This window comes from Armigeres subalbatus, chromosome 2, assembly GCF_024139115.2.
Source record: "Armigeres subalbatus isolate Guangzhou_Male chromosome 2, GZ_Asu_2, whole genome shotgun sequence".
Lineage (NCBI taxonomy): Eukaryota > Metazoa > Arthropoda > Insecta > Diptera > Culicidae > Armigeres > Armigeres subalbatus.
Window position 1 is genome coordinate 309,180,030 of NC_085140.1, and position 22,327 is coordinate 309,202,356.

The 22,327-nt window shown below is 41.4% G+C and overlaps 2 protein-coding genes across 3 annotated transcripts in view; one reads left to right on the top strand and one right to left on the bottom strand.

The window, feature by feature from the left end:
* The window catches only part of LOC134212569 (peptidyl-prolyl cis-trans isomerase E), a 45,652-nt gene extending 25,102 nt beyond the window's left edge, over positions 1-20,550 (bottom strand). Inside the window, exons 1-4 of one of the 2 annotated variants that reach the window (XM_062690554.1) lie at positions 19,863-20,550; positions 19,614-19,786; positions 19,412-19,554; positions 8,103-8,174 (exon numbers count right to left, since the gene is read on the bottom strand). In XM_062690554.1, the coding sequence (XP_062546538.1) occupies positions 8,119-8,174; positions 19,412-19,554; positions 19,614-19,786; positions 19,863-20,450 (960 nt within the window). In that variant the 5' untranslated portion in view covers positions 20,451-20,550 and the 3' untranslated portion in view covers positions 8,103-8,118. Of the gene's footprint in view, positions 1-8,102; positions 8,175-19,411; positions 19,555-19,613; positions 19,787-19,862 lie in introns of those variants that run through there. The other variant, XM_062690555.1, reaches the window with a different exon arrangement.
* LOC134212564 (coiled-coil and C2 domain-containing protein 2A) lies at positions 1,512-19,482 on the top strand. Its single transcript, XM_062690541.1, has 6 exons — positions 1,512-2,728; positions 3,223-4,678; positions 4,741-5,033; positions 5,098-5,559; positions 5,628-6,115; positions 19,038-19,482. Exons 1-6 carry the CDS (start codon positions 1,613-1,615, stop codon positions 19,339-19,341), a joined length of 4,119 nt encoding a protein of 1,372 aa, XP_062546525.1. The 5' UTR covers positions 1,512-1,612; the 3' UTR covers positions 19,342-19,482.
* Positions 20,551-22,327: the final 1,777 nt, after the last annotated feature.

The window sequence follows — 22,327 nt, forward strand, 5'->3', positions numbered from 1 at the left end:
CTTGAATACTAGTGGCGAGTCTGGGATCACGCCGAGGTCCTTCACATGGCTCACTCGCTCTATGGTGTTGTTTTCGTGAAAACGTTAAGACAGAGCACTTGGCCAGGTTTACCACCGTTCGGTGGTGAGCCAGTTCTGTTAGACTATTTGTGACGTAGGACATGAGGCACAGTAAATTGGTGGAAGTTGAGCGACCGACAGTAAATCCGTGCTGATCATCACTAAGAAGTGGCTTACAGTGTGAAAGCAATGGTGTGCCCTTGAAAACGCGAGTACTTTGAAATTTGGATTCCGTGAGGAGTGTCTTTAAGACCAGACCGCCATCATAAACCGTTTGTTAAATCTAAACGTATAACAATACAACGTACTTTGGATCGTTCTCGAAGTATCACCTCTAATCAAGAATTAGATTTTGCACGTTGTGACTTTGATGCTGTAAAGTCGTAGTTTGGCTCACTCGATTGGCATCAAATCGTTGGTGGAACCGATGTGAATATGGCTATCTCAGTGTTCTACAGTACTGTTTGATACGATCTCAGAAGGCATACTACTATCCGTAGATGCTCCACGCGTCGGACATTCAAGCAACCTTGGTGGAACGCAGACTTACAACACATGCGTAACGTTCTCCGCAAGGCACGACGACAGTATTTCAAAAACCGGAATTTTGATAATAGAACGTTTCTTCAACGCATCGAAGCAGAGTATGGCGAATTTGTTAACACTACTTTCCGTAACTACATTTTTCGTGTCCAAGAGGAAGTTAAGTCAAACCCATCATCGTTTTGGCGGTTCATTAACAGTCCGGTCCGGTCTAGGATGTTTTCGGGTTGGAAACATTCTGGACACCCTGGGCATAGTGTATCCATTGTACTTGCTACACAAGATACATAATCAATAACTGAGGAAATGCTAATAGAATACTAGGTTGAAAAGCAGGTCAAGTTCCAGTTGGAATGAAGAGTCATTGAAGAAGAAGAAGAAGAAGAAGGGTAGCATTCATGATGTTGAACATTACCGTCGTCTTATTTCAATATTATGCATTAATAAAAGCATTAATGTTCTCATAGAAAATAATTGAAGTATTTAAATTCCCGTTTTTAGTGGCCACCCGTTGATATTTGCACTTGTTTTTCGAGAGAAAATTAATTACGTTAATTTTTGTTCAGGCGACAGAATTTTCAGTTTAACTGTTTTGCGGTCACTTTGCTCAATGTTACAAAACCACTAGATTTTTTTTTCAAGATTTGCAATAACAAGAATTTTACATAGAAAGATGAATAAACTAACAATTAGAAAATTATGCTTAACTCAATATCGAGCCAAATTTAACAAAATAGATATGCAATCATGGGCAGTGAAAGGGTATATGGCGAAAATGAACACTGCTCATGTAGTTAACTCAAAAGTCACGAAAACCGAAATAACGTCAACATGCGAGTACCATAAGAGTTGTTGTTGGTAACGGTTGCCAAGTAACCAAGCACACAACAACTTTTGAATTAGCTTATTATGGTTGGTCTTTAGACTTGAATCTATTTTCTAATTCTTGAATTACAGTTTAAATAGTTATTAGCATATAATTATCTGGAACAGATATAAATTGACAGGCATGGCTGATTTGAAGCCGAAGTCACCGCGAAAGCATCGAACACGTGGTCGTCATCGCAAACGCCAATCTCAATCAAAAAACATAAAACATCCTCAGCCAAACATAGCGTCTCACCCCGAGCCTGCAGAGCAACCCGCAATCGTTCGGAAGCCTAAACCTCAGTTGAATCCTGATTACATTCGAGAAGAGCAGGAAATTAAATCATCTTTGGAGAAACTTAGAATCAATGACCGAACCGATCCTCTAGATAATTATGATCGTGAAGTTCTTTTCTTCGTTGATTCTTTACCAGAGGTGTATTACGATGCAAACGAGTATCTCGAGGATACCGGTAATTCGGAGGGCGTTCCGCTTGAGAAATCACCCTCAATTCAAAGCGATTCCAATGTTCAGGATTCTCCGACACACCTTGCTTCATCGTACATCCAACCGGAAGAGGATCAAGTAATAGAACCGTATAAACTTGTGAAAATCACTTTCGATGATGAAAGTTTGCTTTTCATTCCATCAAAGCAATTGTCCGATTTTAGAGCAAAGCTCGAGGAAGTGTCCATTCACTCGGACCAAGAAAGTGCAAGTGCAGTAAGTATACCGCTGAAGCCTAATCTTGATGAAGCCAATAAATGTCGAATGATAAACCGGCTGATCGAAGAAGAACACGAAGAATGGTTCGATGCCAGTGGTGATTTGGTCAACCTGCAAAACTTCATAACCGACAAACGAATGAAAGGGGTTTGTGGTAAGAAGTTCATGCCATATTTTATAGAACCAATGCGAATGTCCGAGACGGCAGAGCAGCTGCCCATGGAGCGTACAGTGAAAATCTTGATCGGAAAACTACGATTCGAGAATCACCCTTCGTTCGATGAAATTATTCGATTGAGACTGAAACTGGAACAGTGCTACAAACAGTACTACACCAACAGGAAATTGAAAGTGATTCCCGTGTTGCAGCAAAAGTTGGACCACTTGCGGCAGTCGGGTGGGGATGGTTCCCATGCAGAAGATGTGAGTTTCCAGATTCAGCGTCGTGAATTGCGGAAACTGATCTACAAAGAAGCGAAATGCGAAAGACTCTTAGAACAGCAGATAGTCGAGATTTGGAAAGATTTGAAGGTGAGTACTTTTTATTAAGTTGGTGATTACTATACTGCCCCAATTCGCATAAGAGTCCCATGACGATTTTTTACGGTTTTGATTTTCTTTCATAAAAAAGCCTAAAGTTGCCTCTTAGACATTGTAGATTGAAATTTTGTTTCAGAAATTTTAAAATCAAAACCACCTTGCTGTTTATTCATAGTCACATTTTGAAATGTGGTACGCTTTTACATGAAAATTAAACATTGTTATGGTTCATTTAATAGTTTCATAGCAATGTATACAGAGCTTTCAGAAATATTGCAGATTAAAAACGAGCCAGCCCTGGGCTGAAAGTCTCTCAAACAAAACAAAAAAAGTTTGCAGAAATTATCAATTTTTTCAAATTGTATGTATTTCTGAGTTTGAAAAGTCCCAATTACTTGAGAAAATTGATATGTCCCTTTTATGTGAATAAGGGGATTATAATAGGACTTAAATTGAGTTTCTGGCTTTTTATTCATATTCACCAGGACAAAAAGTCTGATCAAGGCTTCAACATGACAATCACTAACGAAGAAGTTGATCAACAAGAAAACAACGACAACTGGAATAAACGCTACGCAATGGAACTTGATGAAACACTCGAAGAAGAGCAAAACCTGTATATGAAAGAAAAGCAGGACTACAAATCATACCTACGTGACTTGGAACAGAGTACGGACAAAGTCGAAATATTGGGGGTTCAAAAACCTAAAAAACCTGACCATGCTCGACTGAAACATGATTTCAAAAAATCATTCAACGAATCTTTCCGATCACCGGACGAACCACTGGTTAACATAGTTATGCACAAAGACCAAGAGAACGTTTTTGAGACTCATGTCAAGAAAGATTTGCGCTACAAGATTAAATTTTACATCGATGACAAACACGTGGCATCCACAAAGTCAAGACAGTTCCAGAACAATTTCCTCGTTGATTTCAATACGTCTTTTTCGATAAAATTGACGACAAAAATCCCGGAAACTATGAAAATTGAGTTATACGAAAAGAATCGATTGAAAATCAAGTTGAAACTAGCAGAAATATTTATTCCTTTGCCGAATTCTAACGAACTGTTTGAAGATATCGAATACGTGCAGTACGAATTTTCCTCTGGAAAACTGTTCAAACCCAATGAGTATCGCAACGGAAAAATTGACTTGAAAGTAGGTTGGCTGGAATACGGTGGATCTAAATTTCCAAGTCCTTCCAAACGTAGAAATGTGCCAAAGCGAATTCAATTATCTCGAGATTTGATACACAAGTGGTTTGATGAGCAGACACTCGATCCCAACAGTTCGGATGCGGAAATTATCATGAAAGCACTTGAGAAGGAAGAACAAGAGCACGATTCTGACGACGAGAAAGACGATCTCTATGAGAAAGATGAACAATTCATTTTCAACGAAGACGTGTTGGCTTTTTGCTCCGAGGAGGAGATCAACGGAAACGAGCGATTGAATATGTTGAGCCAACGGTTTTACAGTAATTTGAAGTACAAGAACATAAAATTTATACCCCAACTGGATCGGGAAGTGGAAATCCCGGATGAAACCAAAATCATTGACGAAACACTCGGTACGGATCCTATAGATCTACAACGACATCGCGGAAAAAAGTATCTCAAAAAGGTTTACGATACCATAACCAATCACTGCAGCGTAATCAATCAAGACAAAATCGATGACAATTTGCTGATCGGAGATCAAATGCCCACATTTGGAACGTTAAGCTTGGCATTTTTGGAAATTTTCGGTCCCCGAAGACCGCTGAAACCTTCAAGGCGGTCTCCTATGAGCAGAACCTCGATACGCGTGTCGGATGTTAACCAGTTTAAAATAGTAGTAACGGTCGTGAGAGCATTTGGAATTCCCAGCAGATCGGAAGATCACCAGTTGTCGTCCGCCGGTCGACGCAATAGCAATCTATCTTCGACAAAATTTTGTATAAACGAACGAACGTTAAACTGTTACTTAGATTTAATATTCTTTTCAATTGCATTGTAGCATTTCGCGCATCAAATGTGCGACCTTACATCACAATATCGATCAAGGATAAAATTCTACGAACGTCTACTGCGGATGGGACCAATCCAACATGGAACGAACAGCTGGCGATTCCTCTCGAGGCCAACAGCGATCAGATTCGGAAATACTTGAGCATTGATTTGTACGACGAGTTCATGGAAGACCTCTTGGAAGACGATCGCTCTAGACAAACGGAAGTCTATCAAAGAATCTCGAGTAGATGGCTCGGTCAGTTGCGAATTCCAATAAGCACCATCTATCTGAACCAGCGAGTAAGTATAGTATTCGATGGTGATTTGTCATTGGTAATTGATAATCCAAGTTCTTCTTCGGCAGATTGAAGGTACTTTCGAAATCAAAACCCCACCGATTCTATTTGGATACACACGTAGCAACAGTGAATCTCCAGAATACTCTTCCATGATAATTGGGTCCAGTCTACCCGATATGCGAGAGTTGACACATATTTCCTTGTTCATCAATTTGGAGCCAAACGTGGAAATTCCGACGATCGATACTAACGAGCTAGAATGTGTAGAACTGGAACAGACCAAGGCCAGGATTTATCTTTGGTACGAGGAGTATCGCGAGGAATTTCCTTTGAGAGCCAAACTGCCGCTGGTTACTCTCCTTAGTGGCAAACGAGTATGTATCACAAGGCTGCTCGGTCCAATCAATATACCTTTTGTGTTTGACGAAAATGTGGAACGCATGATCAGGCGGTATGTGTGCTTGATTCCAGTTTATTACAACACCGATGCGTGTTCCCAGCTTGAGGGCATTTGGTTGACAAATAGAGTAAGTGTTTTGATAAGAATCGATGTAATGACCATCGCCTAATATTTGATAAAACTAATTATTCGCAGGAAATGATCAACATTATGTGCGCCTCTCCCAAAGATCTGGGAGTACTACTAGCTTGTTTCTACATCATCCTTGAGTACGATGCCTATCTCATTCTCGGGCACAGTCTTCTGACAGGGGACAGCACTTTCGTCTTACTACGCGAAGGAAACGACTATTTCATAGTCGATCCAACTAGCGGCAAAAAGTACAATAGTACCGATACATACTGTCCACTGATCCGCATCTACTACATCGTCAATCAAGACAACGTATGGGGAAACATACAGAAAGAAAATCGAGTTTTCTTGACGCAGTTGGATGTTAGCAAGTCGGCTTACTGGAGACCGCTGTTCGGTAGAGCAATGGCAGCTCCGACTGGTTGTGTTCACGATGGGAACTTTTTGTACAAGAACTCTCTAAACGTTCGCGACCTGCAGAAAACAATTGAGCGCAAAATTATGAAGAAAATTGCCTTCTGGCGAACGCATCGAAAGACAATTTGGAACAGGTAAATCATACTGCCTTTATATTTATGAATTTTGGATTTTGGATAAGGGTAGGGAATCATGTACGACGTGTACGACAAAGAGAATCATCACCAATAGACTGGCCCAGGAAACAAAAAGTTGTCTAATTCCACGGGGCATCCCCCAGGATTGTGTCTTTGGGTGAGAAAATTAATCTCTCAAAATTTCAGCTCTATCGCTTGCTGCATAAGCTGGCGCATTTGATTTGAAGTGAGTATGGGGATTTCATCCAAAATATATAGGAAAATACACCTCCGTCACTCATTCGATCTGGGAATTGGTTCTGATTGCTCGATTGACCTCAGAATTGCAAAAACGGCAGTTGGTATGCTACAGAACAATTTCACAGAACATTGTATGATGATTAGATGAACCTTCATATGATATGAAACGATTTTCCGGTTTATTTTTACAAACAAAATACTGTACCGCTGTAGAAGCTAATAAAACATCCAGTTTTTATCGTAGTCTTTGACAGAATGTCATTTATTTAGCTGTCCAAAGTCAAGGCCTACTTACAAATTCCTAATTAGTTGCGAGAGTCTATTTATATTCAATAACACTATTTCTACAACCGCTCACAAAAAAATATACTCTTCCGCTCATTTTTGGTCGCAACGAAAAATACGCGCCAGATAGTCGCCAAAGAAAAACATACCTCCAGAAAAAAGCTACTTCGATATTTTTTAAAATTTGATCGCCACGTGGTGCATTCCGGCGGTGAATACTTGGATAGCACCTGAGATGAGATAAGACATCTCACTGTCCTTTTTTGAAACCATTTGCCTGTCAGAAAAGGCCAATTTTTATTGGGCGATTTGACAGACGCCGGCAAACGCAGCGTTGCTTTATTTTGCAGTCGGGTGCTTTGTTATTACTTTCGCGGTGTTGCTAGTAGTCGGGGATTTTCCAACTTCAATTTCGAAAGATGCAAGTAAACACGAACAAACTTTTGTATTACTAGTTGAAACGCGAAACGGTATGAGAAAAATATGTTGCAATCATATACAGAATTGCAATTTGGAAATACAGATCAACAGCTCAACATTCGATAATTATTGGTTGAAATGTGTGCGCCTTGATAATTTTCAGTTAGTTAAAACAAGATGGTCACACTGGAAGTGCCCGTCGTGTGAATCGTGGAGAAGTTGTGCGAGGGCATTCAGCTCTGAGTTGTCTTATCTCATCTCAGGATAGCACGTGCTATTTGTACTGCGGAGAAATGTTCCACATCTATGAGAGCTTTAGAGAATGATCACGAAAGTTATCATTTAGTTGCAAGGCACAATATTACTTGTCAGTCAAAAAGGCGCTTGGTGCTGTTTGGCAGAACCCCGACCGTAAAGCGAACAGATTTAGCTGTTATGTAAATTGATCGTCTCAGTAACAAAATCAAGGCCTACTTACAAAATCCTAATTAGTTGCGAGAGTCTATTTATATTGAATAACACTATTTCTCGGGTACTTATTTAATAGGACGTATGTGATTTTGTTAACAAAGATTGAAACGTCGATTTATCCGATCTGATAGCCCTCCCACGCAAACCATCACCACAGACAGGTAGGGGAAGGCTTCGGCTACCTGTTTTTGGTGTTGGTTTGCGAGGGAGTGCCATCGGATCGGATAAATCGACGTTTCAATCTTTGTTTACAAAATCCCATACGTCCTTTTGAATAAGTACCCGAGATTTCTACAAACGCTCACAAAAAAATCTAGAGTGCTTTGAGAATAGGTCGTATGTGCAAAAGAGAGCCTCTCTTCGGTTACATTCTCTTTCGATTATTACAAAGCTATACACAAATTTGTGTTGGATTTTTTGGCAGATATCTAAAGACAATAACTTTGTCTAGCGTGCTAAAGTGAAAATGTAGCAGAAAATGCTAAACTTGCCGATCTATTAGCGAAAGAGAGCGTGAACAAAGAGAATCTCTCTTTTGCACATACGACCTATTCTCAAAGCAATCTAGAAATATACTCTTCCGCTCATTTTTGGTCGCAACGAAAAATACGCGCCAGATAGTCGCCAAAGAAAAACATACCTGCAGAAAAAAGCTACTTCGATATTTTTTAAAATTTGATCGCCACGTGGTGCATTCCGGCGGTGAATACTTGGATAGCACGTGCTATTTGTACTGCGGAGAAATTTTTCACATCTATGAGAGCTTTAGAGAATGATCACGAAAGTTATCATTTTGTTGCAAGGCACAATATTACTTGTCAGTCAAAAAGGCGCTTGGTGCGGTTTGGCAGAACCCCGACCGTAAAGCGAACAGATTTATTATTATTATTTCAGACTAAGGCCGAAGTGGCCTGTGCGGTATGTAAGAGTCTTCTCCATTCGGCTCGGTCCATGGCAACACGTCGCCAGCCACGCAGTCTACGGAGGGTCCGCAAGTCATCTTCCACCTGATCGATCCACCTTGCCCGCTGCGCACCTCGCCTTCTTGTGCCCGTCGGATCGTTGTCGAGAACCATTTTCACCGGGTTATTGTCCGACATTCTGGCTACGTGCCCGGCCCACCGCAGTCGTCCGATTTTCGCGGTGTGAACGATGGATGGTTCTCCCAACAGCTGATGCAACTCGTGGTTCATTCGCCTCCTCCATGTACCGTCCGCCATCTGCACCCCACCATAGATGGTACGCAGCACTTTCCTTTCGAAAACTCCGAGTGCGCGTTGGTCCTCCACGAGCATCGTCCAGGTCTCGTGTCCGTAGAGGACTACCGGTCTAATGAGCGTTTTGTAGATGGTCAGTTTGGTACGGCGGCGAACTCTATTCGATCGAAGCGTCTTGCGGAGTCCAAAGTATGCACGATTTCCAGCCACTATACGCCTCCGAATTTCTCTGCTGGTATCATTTTCGGCAGTCACCAGTGAGCCCAAGTACACAAATTCTTCTACCACCTCGATTTCATCACCACCGATGCCAACTCGCGGTGGGTGGCTCACATTGTCTTCTCTTGAACCTCTTCCTATCATGTACTTCGTCTTCGACGTGTTGATGACTAGTCCGATCCGCTTGGCTTCCCTCTTCAGTCTGATGTAGGCTTCCTCCATCTTCTCAAAGTTACGTGCCATAATATCTATGTCGTCAGCGAAGCCAAATAGCTGGACGGACTTATAGAAAATTGTACCACTCGTGTTAATCCCTGCTCTTCGTATTACCCCTTCTAAAGCGATGTTGAATAGCAGACACGAAAGACCATCACCTTGCCGTAACCCTCTGCGGGTTTCGAAGGGGCTCGAGAATGCCCCTGAAACTCGAACTACGCACATCACCCGATCCATCGTCGCTTTGATCAACCGTGTCAGTTTATCCGGAAATCCGTTTTCGTGCATTAGCTGCCATAGCTGGTCCCGATCGATTGTATCATATACGGCTTTGAAGTCGATGAATAGATGATGTGTGGGCACGTTGTATTCGCGGCACTTCTGCAGTACTTGGCGAATGGCGAACACCTGGTCCGTGGTGGAGCGTTCGCCCAAAAAACCCGCCTGGTACTGTCCCACGAACTCCCTTGCAATTGGTGCTAGTGCGAACAGATTTAGCTGTTATGTAAATTGATCGTCTCAGTGGCTTGTGAAATTTTTCAAAAATCGCATTGTTAGATGGGTGTCTGAAATTTAACGTGGACAGGCTTTAACCCTTAAAGGCGCAAGGCGATTTTTATAAAAATCGTCGGAAATATTTTTAATTTAAATAACCATTGAAATCATTAACAATAAACGTCTTTTCGGTTTGTTGTTTTAAAACAACATTGCGCATTTAAGGGTTAAGAATGTTTATTTGTTTATTTATGGTGTACAACAACAGGTTGTTCGTAAGCCTAATGATTATTTAAAACTAGTATGGTCACTACAATAATAACTAATTAATAAAACAGTAAAATCACAAAAATCAAATTGTCATGAGACTAAAGTACACTTATCTTGCATATGCGCGTCAGCTATTACGACGAAAAACATTTACAAAACTACGGCGAAGCACATATCTTGTCAAGTGGTAATCAAATACTGAACTGATGCCACCCTACTAAAAACTCTCTGTAGGATAATGAACCACTCTATTCAAATTGTATCACTGTGTTGGTATCAGTAAACGACAAGGGCCTCATACGCCTGTCACTGGCGAACAAAGCTCGTGTACTCTGCATCGAAGCTTAGAACCGGTGTTAGGGCGCAATCGTTAATGTGAACATTTTTATATTCGGTTAGTTACAGCAAATAAATTCTTTTTCGAGTCCCTATAATCAAGCAGGTATCTCAAGCATACCACATCGTTATATTGCTGCATGATTCAGTGTTTAATTTTGATAAAATATCGAAAACAAAAGTGTGCATAAAAATTGCCTCGCCATAACAAAAAGGTGGTAGAGGATTAACACTGTTGTTTACAGTTTAGAACCAAATCCAGATGTCGCACATGTTGGGGTAGGGATTCAGTGCTCCACCTTCTCCCCCTGGTAAACGATGATAATTCTATTACTTCCTTGAAAACGTATGTCTGAACCTATCTACTCTAAACAATAAATACAGTTGTTGAACTGTCAGAACCTGGTGACTCGTTCACTTCGTTTCCGACCAGCAAGCAGTCAACAACTCAAAGGCAAACATAAAGTGGTCCTTCGAACCGGATACCAGCGAAGCGAAAACAGGTAAAGTGTGAAAATTCTTTTTTTTTCAAAACGTAGGGGCGCAGCAGACATTGAATAGCTATGAAACAAAAAATCAAATACTATGGAATCGACACGAGGGTCGCATTCAAAATGGCGCATCAAGCGAATAGTGAAAATTTGGGAGTAGATCTATATCTATGGTACTTCGCTTGGGAAGTTAATATTCTCGGAATTGAATCGGCACGAGGGTCGAAATCAAAATGATGCTTTTAGCGAATAGTAAATCCGACACGTGGGTCGTATTCAATGCGCGTTAAAATGAAAATTTCGATAGTTTGAATTGACACGAGGGTCGTATTCAATATGGCGCATGAAACGGAAGTGATTTTCTGTCAGATGTAATTAATTTAAATTCAAGATCGACGCGTGGGTTGATCGGTCTGCACAGTGCCAAACAAGAAATTTTGATTGTGGTGCCTGACAAGAACTTTGTTTAAAAAGTAATGATACGAATAATTTAAATAAAATTTGAAAAAAAAACGTACGCTAGAAGGCATAACTTTCACGTGATAATATCTCAACAGGTACAATAATGGCGGAGGAGAGCCCACATAATGTTGCAATTATGCAGGAGGAGACAACGGGCGAAAGAAGCGATCAGCCAACTTTCGTGCTGCAATCGGATTTCGATCGTTTTTCGGTACAACGAAACCATGCTATAACGAGGATTGCCAACATAATTGAAACCATGTATGTTTTTGAAAGTGATGTGATGTTACTGAAGACACGACGCGACATGCTACGAGACTGCTACAAAAATTTCGACCAGGCACAAAATTGGTTGGAGCAATATATACCAAATGAAGCTGATAAGCGGGACGAAGTTGAGGTTAAATACGTAGCCGGTTTAGCTATGTTTGACAAAGCGATTATCAACAAGAGAAGCAATGCAGAACATAGATCTGGGGGCGACATGGTCCGTCCACCAACCGTAGACTTGCCAACATTCTCTGGAGCCAACGAGAACTGGCTTGAATGGTTTGATAAATTCAACGCCCTCATTCACAAACGAAATACTTTGGAAACTATTCAGAAGTTTGAGTATCTCAAACTGTCTCTCCGAGGTACGGCATTAGGATTGGTGGACTCGCTGCAAACAACAGAATCCAATTATTTGGTAGCATATGATTTACTTGTAAATCGCTACAACAACCCTAAATTGCTTGTGCAAAAACACATGCGTGACTTATTTGAATTGGAACCTGTTGGTGTGGAATCAGCGGAAGCGCTAAGGAATTTGTTTGATACAGCTAGAAAAAACCTGAGGTGTCTTCAAATTCTGAAGCAGCCGGTAGAATCATGGGATGCCGTGTTAGTGTACCAACTGGCAAACAAGCTTGATCCTGTTACACGACGAGAATGGGAATCAATGGCATCGGGAACAGAACCGCCAACATACAAGCAACTGGAAACCTTCGTTTTGGGTAGATGTCAAATGTTGGACGCCATGCCTGTCAAGCGAAAAGCAGCCCTCGAAACCAGTATGCCAAAAAAAGCTAAACTTGAAACCCGATCATTCACAGTAAGTAAAACTCCACGTGAACAAAAATGTGCAGTCTGCAGTAAAGAGCATTTCATTGGACACTGTCTTCGGTTTGGCGAGAAATCAGTGGAGGAGAAAGTCAAGGTCGTCAAACGTTTCTCCCTTTGTTTCAATTGCCTAAAACCGAAGCATACAGCAGATCAATGTCGCAGCAGAGGCTGTATCAAGTGTGGGTGTAAACATCATACATTGATTCACCGAGGACATAGACCAGAGACACAACAAGGGCGGTCTCGACACGGCGCCAGTGTGTAAATATTCGATTGATTCAATGAAAGTTTTGTTAATCTATTATTGTTTTTGTAATAAACTTGCCAGACATGCACAAAGATGTTCTTCCTTTATCCATTCTGCTTATTGCCTGAAAACAGTAACGTACATGTTCATGTTCATGATCATGTACATGTTCAGCGCCATTCGCAGCAGCGAGATGTTTGAAACAGCTAGCGCGGGAGTTTGCTGATATCTACCCGGAACCTTCGAAGGTACTTAGGTTCTAGCTAAACCTAATATTAAACTAATTAATTTATTCTATTTGCCGGAGCAGGTATTGGGGAACGACTTTTATATGGACGATGTTTTAACCGGTCGCGACGATTCGAAGGAACTCGCTGTAATTAAACAGCAGTTGATATCAATACTGAGTAGTGCTGGCTTCGAACTGCATAAATGGCCATCCAACATACCAGGAGAACCGAACCAAACTGATGAATACATCAAGATTTTAGGTCTACGATGGAATCCGCGCACAGATATGTTTAGCTTCAGCGATGAGTTTAACAACCACCTAGCAATTACCAAGCGCAATGTGCCTTCCGAAGTGCAAAAAGTTTATGATCCGTTAGGCACTCTTAGTCCCATAATCGTCCATGGAAAAATGTTGATGCAAGACATTTGGGCTAATAAGCTTGCTTGGGATGAACTATTGCCATCGGAACTAGCAGACCGGTGGAGTTGGTTTAACAGCCAAATTAACGAGCTGTCAAAAATAAATTTCCAACGGCACGTTAAGCCGATGCGTGAGGTTATTGAGCTCCATGGATTCTCCGATGCGGCGAAACGGGCGTATGGGGCGGCCATTTAAATGAGGACATTGGACAGTAACGGAGTACAAGTACACTTACTATGCGCTAAATCACGAATCGCCCCATCAAGTGAACGAAGCAACAAAGAAAATTTAACTATTCCTCGCATGGGGTTAAGAGCAGCTACATTATTAGTGGAGTTGATGAAAACCACAAAGGAAGCGCTCAACGTATCGATTCATTCAATTCACTATTGGACGGACTCAATGGTAACGCTGGATTGGATCCACAAACCGGAAAATAGATGGCCGACCTTCATTTCCAATAGGGTTAAAATGATTAATCAAAAATCGTCTATTCACGACTGGCATCATATACGGTCAAAAAACAATCCGGCAGATCTCATCTCTAGAGGCGTATCCACCAAGAAGTTAGCTAACAGTGATATATGGTGGTGTGGACCAAATTTTTTACGAGAACATCGACAACCGTGGATGCAAGAACCAACACGCATACTAACTGTGGAAACGAACGTGACTAAAAAGGACACCGATGCAGAGTTAGAGTTGGATTTTCTTGACCGATTTTCCAATTTTGGGAAGCTACAGAGGGTTATCGCCTATATTTTGCGGTTTGCAAACAACTGTCGGCGAAAACATCAAAAAGTGCGACAAGAAGGTTTAACGGTACATGACATCGAATCAGCCCGTATAAGGATCATTAAGATGGTTCAACAAAAACATTTTACCGAAGAAGTAAAGAACCTAAAGAATAAAAAGTGTGTAACGAAAAACAGCTCTTTGCTAACGCTAAACCCGTTTCTAGACGACAATGGTTTGCTACATGTTGGTGGGCGTATACAAGCTGCTGGAGTAACATATGATCAACAGCATCCAATAATCTTACCCTCAAAGTGTAACTTAACACGATTAGTCGCAACCGATTATCATCTCAAAATCTACATGTTGGACCACAAGGGTTACTCTACGCCTTGAGATTGGAATACTGGCCAATCCACGGAAAAAGCTTGGCTCGTCAAATAATTCATCGATGCATCCCTTGCTTCAGAAACAACCCAAAAAATTTGCACCAAATCATGGGACAAATACCGGAGGCAAGGATTAATCCAGGAAGACCGTTTCAAGTTGCTGGAGTTGATTTTGCTGGACCGTTCATAATCAAAGAAAATTTGGTGAGAACTAAAAAAACTTTGAAGGTATATGTGGCATTGTTCATTTGTCTGTCTACTCGTGCAGTGCATATCGAGCTCGTGAGTGGATTGTCGAGTTCTTGCTTCATCGCTGCCCTTAGAAGATTCAGCAGCCAACGTGGTCGAAGTAGCATTATACACTGTGATAACGGTACTAATTTTGTTGGTACTAAAACTGAGCTAGGTATCTTAGCCGATAAATTCGAACAGGAAGTGTCACCGGACATTAAGAGTTTTTGTGCTATGGAAGGCATTGAATGGAAGTTCATTCCTCCTCGAGCACCTAATTTCGGAGGTATCTGGGAAGCGGGAATTAAGAGCGTCAAGCATCACATGAAGCGAGTTCTTGGGTCTAGTATACCCACTTACGAGGAAATGCTAACGCTATTAAAGCAAGATATCACCTATGTCTTCTGATCCAAATAATATTACTCCACTGACCCCAGGACACTTCCTGACAGGTGGTCCGATTAATGCCCTACCAGACAAAGATGTAACTGGATTTCCTACAAACCGATTAAATCGTTATGAGGAAGTTCAAAAAAATCTTCAACTATTTTGGAAAAGGTGGAGAATTGAATATTTAAACAATCTTCAGCAGCGAACTAAGTCTTCATCTAGCAGTCAACCCAACCTGGCAATAGGACAATTCATGCATAATTTTTCATAACGACGTATGTAACAAAAGTAAACAAAACGGGGTTTTTAATACAACGTGACAATCACACGCGGCTTTATATAATACGCATCGATTTTACTGATTTCAGATCTTAAAATTCTTAAATTTAATCTTTTTGCGAATCGACGTATGTAAAAATTTCTATTTTTGAAGTCTCACTGTTACATACGTCGCTTTAACATATGGGAACTAAGAGCGACCTATGTAACAAAAAAAATTAAAACAAAACTGCAGTTGCGTCAATCGTGCACTATGGAAAACCGACCAATGTACACCGACGTACGTGTAGCATACCGGTGTATGTATAATTTTATCGTTTTTCACAATGAATTTGAATGAACTGAGCTTTACTGTGAAGCACGCTTATTACGTGTCTTGTAATGATGCATGCCAGCGGAAAAAGTATTGAAAAAAGATTTAGTTTTAAAACAGTTTTAGAAAAAGTTTTGCCAACTTTCAGCAAAGGATTTCTCGAATCCTCATATTTGTTACATACGTCGTTATGAAAAATTATGCTTGAATTATGCTTATTAAAGGACGACAACCTACCCCCCCTTACTTGGATAACTGGACGAGTCGTTAAAGTGCATCCAGGGCCAGATGGTATGGTACGAGTAGTTACTCTTCGTACCATTAACGGTGAATTTAAGGTGATTATACAATCAAGCCAAGTGGTGAATTTCAAATTCACCACACGGTTTTTACTCCTATTATCAAAAGTTCAAATCCAGCGCAATAATTTTCGTACAATGCTGAAATTAAAGTCGATTGTTTAGCATAAGTAAGCAAATGATCTACGGATGTTTCATCCCTATGGGCGTATGTGGTTCTCGCAATTCGTGCTCTTGAAAAATCACTAGAAAAAGCACGTGGTTTCCAAGATGGCCGATTTGTGGCTTTGTTGTATAACCACCTTAAGCGATGTGTATCGAAACTGTGCTTATTACCACTAGATGATTATGGCGGGGGGAGTATGTAGGATAATGAACCACTCTATTCAAATTGTATCACTGTGTTGGTATCAGTAAACGATGATAATTCTATTACTTCCTTGAAAACGTATGTCTGAACCTATCTACTCTAAACAATAAATACAGTTGTTGAACTGTCAGAACCTGGTGACTCGTTCACTTCGTTTCCGACCAGCAAGCAGTCAACAGCTCAAAGGCAAACACTCTCTGTAGCCCATTCAATGCGTTGCTCAAACCATAGTTGGTGCGGCGAAGAGTCTCAACATTATGCTATTCCGCAATGGCTGATGTTGCACGTTAATGTAAATTTGTTGCAGAATGTCTGGACAATCGATCCTTCCTTGTATAATATCAGCGACGGTCAGTGCTCTGCGTAACGTATCCCAACGGATACGCAACGGAAGAAGGTCGATCAGCTGGCAGCGGTCCTCATAACTAGGGAGGCGAAATGGGTCTCTCCATGGTAGTTTGCGCAATGCAAAACGAACGAAGCGGCGTTGTATTGATTCGATGGCCTCCGATCCGTTGTTGTAGTAAGGACACCAGACCGCCGAGCAGTATTCCAACGTCGATCGGACGAGAGAGCAGTAGTAGAGTGCCTTCAAGCAATGTACGTCGGTGAAATTTTTCGCCACCCTGAACACAAAGCCAAGCGTTCTGGCCGCTTTATCGACGACAAAGGATATGTGCTGGGTAAATGTAAGTTGCGAATCCAAAAGAACTCGCAAATCTTTCACGCAATGCACTCGGTTGATGGTCGTGTCGAAAAGAGAGTAACTAAAACCGGATCGGCTCCTTCTTTCGTGAAAAAGGAATTACCGAACATTTCGCCAGGTTGACCACAAGTCGGTTCAGAGTACACCAGTTGGCAAAAACAGTGATCTGGTTTTGGAGGGATTGGCAATCGGCTATTGAGCAGATGCGAAGAAATATCTTTAGATCGTCCGCAAAGGATAGCCGTTTTCCATCGATTGCATGGTGGACATCGTTGAAGTAAAGTAGGAAGATTAATGGCCCCAAGCCATGCGGCATACTAGACGAAGCGCGGAAACTATCTGAACGACAATCGCCCAAAGCAAGCACCAGCTGGCGTTCGGTCAGATATGATCGAAACCAATCGAGAAGATTTCCACCGACTCCAAGTCTGTCAAGCTTGGCGATGGCCATTTTATGATTCAGCTTGTCGAATGCTGCAGAAAGATCCGTGTAAATCACGTCTGTTTGAGTGCGAGCAATCATGCTATCCGTGACGTACGACGTTAGGCAAAACAAGTTAGTGGTTGTTGAACGGCCATGTTGGTCAGCGCAAAGATTTTGTTTGCAGTGGGCATGCAGTGGGCATGCATGCTCCCAGACCGGAAACATATCTGCAGTCTTCCAGCAAGATGGGAAAGTGCCGCTGGATAAAGAGAGTTGGAATAACAGGAGAAGGGGTTTAAGCAGACAGGTAATATTCTTTTTGAGAATAATCGAAGGAACACCGTCGGGACCAGGTTTAGATGATGTCTTAAGCTTTGACATCGCTATTGAGATGGCTTCGACATTCACCTCGATATCACCGAGCGATTAATTCGCTAATGGGACATTGCTGGCAGCGGTGGTCATGACATCAACAGGTAGTTGTTCGTCTTCAAAAACAATAGCGAATTTAGCGAATTTAGCTATTGAATACCATGGACAATGCAAATCCAGTCTTTTTGCGCTGTTCATTTACGTAGCTCCAAAAGGATGAGAAGTCGTCGCTTAGTAGTACTCGTTGTTGAGTCTGACATAGTGGCATTTGAGTGGCAACGTACGATGTTTCGTGTAACTTCTGAGTGCAGCTTTCATGCACCTTTTCAGCGACCGGAGAGCATTCGTCATCCACGGGATCCGAGAGTCAGATCGAACCCACTTTTTTGGACATGCCGGTCGATGATGTGAGAAAAAGTTTCTGCAGCAGAATTAATGTCCACATCGAGAATGTGTTCCCAATCCATATTTGATAGCACTTCAGTAATACTGCGATGGTCCGTCTTAACATTATCTTCGACGGCAATCACTAGAGGGCGGTGCTGAGCAACATCCTTAACTAAGGGTGCAGGAGCCAAACAGATGGAAGGTCCCGTGGTACGACCACTCACAAAGCAGAGGTCCAGAGAGCGATTATTCTCGTTAACCTCGCCATTGACTTGAGATAGCGTTGCGATACTGTAGTTATCCAGAAGCTTAACGGCACCTGCGTGGAGCGTGGAGCTTTCAAGATCCGGACGAAAGAAGCCGCTGTAATAGGAGTCCATGCAATGGTCGTAAGGTTGAAGTCGCCCAAAATCACAACCTCATCACAAGGCGCGGCCATATCTGAAGCACAAGATACAGATCGGCAGTGTGTGTCAATGGGATCCAAGTCGCGAGTCCGATCCGGAGGGATGTACACAGCATAGAGGAATAGTTGCCTGTCACCAGGCTAAATAACAACCCATACATGCTCAACGGTGTGCCATGAAACGTCCTCAACCATTTTGGCTTTCAACCTGGAGTTAACTGCAACAAGTACGCCACCTCCGGTGTAAAATGCATGCCATTCGCTTGAACTTTTCCGAAAAATAATGTTTTTAGACTTCAAACGTAAGTTTTATTCTCAACAACAAAATAAAGCCCATCTAGACAGACATAAAGCTAATTTTCAAACAAACGTCCTCAGATCCAGAATTTTGTTTATTAAATTTTCACCAAATACTAATTTTGCACCAAATCCGCGTAGTCGTAACAACCTTGTATCTATTCCTGGTCTTATTTTTCTCTATTTTTCTTTACAGATACATCAGTGATCAACTCCGATATGCCCTGTCCAGCTTGGAAGTGGACCTATGCATGGAAGCAAACACAGATCGACACATAGACGTGTTCAACCAACTCTTTGCATCGTACAGAATCAACGGATTTCCTATCAACCTTCCATACACCAATCTGACGACAATCATAGCTCAAGTTAAAAGTACCGGAATCCATCTTAACTCGGAAAATAAAGTAGAATTCTCGCTGGGGGTTTATATAAAAGAATATCCGAGTAACATCTTTTCGGTGTGGATATTTCTGGTTTCACTAATTCCAAAAATGTAGAATAAGGCCGATGTCATCGCAATAAACCTAACTTTCGATAACGATTATAATACACTGATTAACAACTAACCTTTTAATTCACCACACGCCACAATAGCCACTTTCTGATTAACTTTGCCGCTTTTAGATCCACATCGTTCCATCTTTCGAACAACGTCCGCACCGCTGATCACATTGCCGAAGACAACATGCTTTCCATCAAGCCATTCAGTCCTAAAATATTATTGGAATTAGAAAGTATGCAACAAACAACTAAACTGCATTTGTCTTACTTTTCGGTGCAAATAAAAAACTGCGAACCATTTGTATTCGGACCAGAATTTGCCATAGAAAGCACACCAAATCCGGTATGCTTTAAGGTGAAATTCTCATCGGCAAACTTTTTCCCATAAATGGATTTACCACCTGTTCCGTTGTTGGCGGTGAAATCACCACCTTGACACATCTGGAATCATAAACTTTAAAATAAATTGATCTAAAATGATATCTACATTATAATGCCGAATAGTGTCTATACTTACAAATTCCGGAATAATCCGATGAAAGGTTGACCCTTTGAAACCGAATCCTTGCTCTCCCGTACACAGCGCCCTGAAGTTTTCCGCCGTCTTTGGGACAATGTCCGCCCTCAAAGACATTATAATGCGGCCCACATCGTTACTGCCTATTCGTATATCGAAGTAGACTTGCGGATTTCTTTTCTTCTCCTCCGGGGCTTTGGCTTCTTTGGGTTGCACTTCTTCGCTTGCTCCACCAGCATCGCCCTCTTCATCATTGTTGAGGGTAGCCCCGGCATGTTTCTGTAACCACGTGTCCTCCGCCCATACCGGCTTGTTGCTGCCCTCTTTGATACGCTGTGGCTTGGCTATATTGACCCTAATCGTTCTACCGCAAAGCTCCGAATCGTTCATGTTATCCACGGCGGCCGCAGCATCTTCCGCACTTTCGAACTCAATGAACGCAAAACCGCGGTGCTTTTGCGACTCGTAGTCTACCGGCATTTGAATGTCCACCAGGTCACCGAAGGGTATGAACGCATCGTTTATCAGCTTTTCCGTAACCTCGTCCGAAAGGCCACCAACGTACACAGTACGTTTGTCGTTGGACATTCTTCAAAGGAAATGGAAAGAATTCAACCAATAAAACGGATAAAATTCGGTACTGATGTGTTTCCTCAGCTCGCTCGCTTCGCGCAAAAACAAAAACCAAACACTCGCGTTATATTTGGATAGGGCCTATATACCGATAGAAAATTGCGGTGATTTTGCTGCAGCCAAGTGAGCCCTTTATGAGATGCTTCGGCCAGAGTATATTTAAATATATCAAGCATAATTTTTCATAACGACGTATGTAACAAATATGAGGATTCGAGAAATCCTTTGCCGAAAGTTGGCAAAACTTTTTCTAAAACTGTTTTAAAACTAAATCTTTTTTCAATACTTTTTTCCGCTGGCATGCATCATTACAAGACACGTAATAAGCGTGCTTCACAGTAAAGCTCAGTTCATTCAAATTCATTGTGAAAAACGATAAAATTATACATACACCGGTATGCTACACGTACGTCGGTGTACATTGGTCGGTTTTCCATAGTGCACGATTGACGCAACTGCAGTTTTGTTTTGTTTTGATTTTTTTGTTACATATAGGTCGCTCTTAGTTTCCATACGTTAAAGCGACGTATGTAACAGTGAGACTTCAAAAATAGAAATTTTTACATACGTCGATTCGCAAAAAGATTGAATTAAAGAATTTTAAGATCTGAAATCAGTAAAATCGATGCGTATTATATAAAGCCGCATGTGATTGTCACGTTGTATTAAAAACCCCGTTTCGTTTACTTTTGTTACATACGTCGTTATGAAAAATTATGCTTGATATGTATTTATAGAGTTGCGCAAAGAGGATCTTCTTATAAAAGATATTTTAGTTACCAGATAAAGATTGTCACTTCGGTTCCCTTTGATCTGCTGTCCGAAACATGTGTGGTACCTAACTGTCAAATCGTATGGATTTTCCTTCTTTGACATTTAGCTCCCCTATCCTCGCCAGAAAAGATGTTCCGGACAGCGACGACAGCGACAATCGTTATCTGGAACTAAAATATCTTTTATCTTCTTACACTTATTCTGAATAATCTTCTTAATTGTTATTGTGTTTGCAACTTTCATTTTTGTTCAACCCTTAAAGTGACTTCACGGGAGTGTTCACTGCTAAAGCTTTTTAATTCGATACCCAAGTCACCCACAGAGTGCAAACACGTGAGTTTCTTGTTGCTACTTTATTGAAGTTTTTGAAGCTGTTTCTATAACAAATCTAATGCATTTCAATTCATGCGTTTTGATTCGCCATAATAATCATTAGGCGATAACAATACTTGCGTCTTACCAACAAGCATTTGTTTACTTTGCTCGATAGGTAGACGGTTTGACAGTTCAATAGGTATATTTGGCTTCACTCTTTGCGTAACTCTATATATAATAGACTCTGGCTTCGGCTTTACCGGTTTTAGGCCGTATTTACTGGTCGGCGGTCTATTTAAAATTTTGACCGTGTGGAAATACCGACTTTCGGTTTAAGAAATACCGAGATCTCATCGTTTGTTGGAATCTTGGCGAAAGTTTTGCTGAAGTGCAAAATAATTTAAGTGTGTAATACTTCAGGGATGGAGAACAGTGACTATATATAATAAGTGTCGTCAAGTGTCAAAATTGGAACAGAATCAGCTGTCAGTTCCATGCAAATACGCGTTCCAAACGAGCAAGAGACCTTTCAAACGTGGAATATGGCGGTACTCTTCTTATAGGACTCTCGCCCCTTTTAAAATGCATGTGGGATTAAATCCCGTGACACGTTTTCCGAACTGTAAAGGCTGTGAGCCATATAGCGAATTATGTCGGTTATTTTTTAACAGCTTATTTTCTCAGTTCTCGTTCTCGTTCTTAGTTCATGTTCGAATGTTACGCTATTAAGACGATTATGTCGA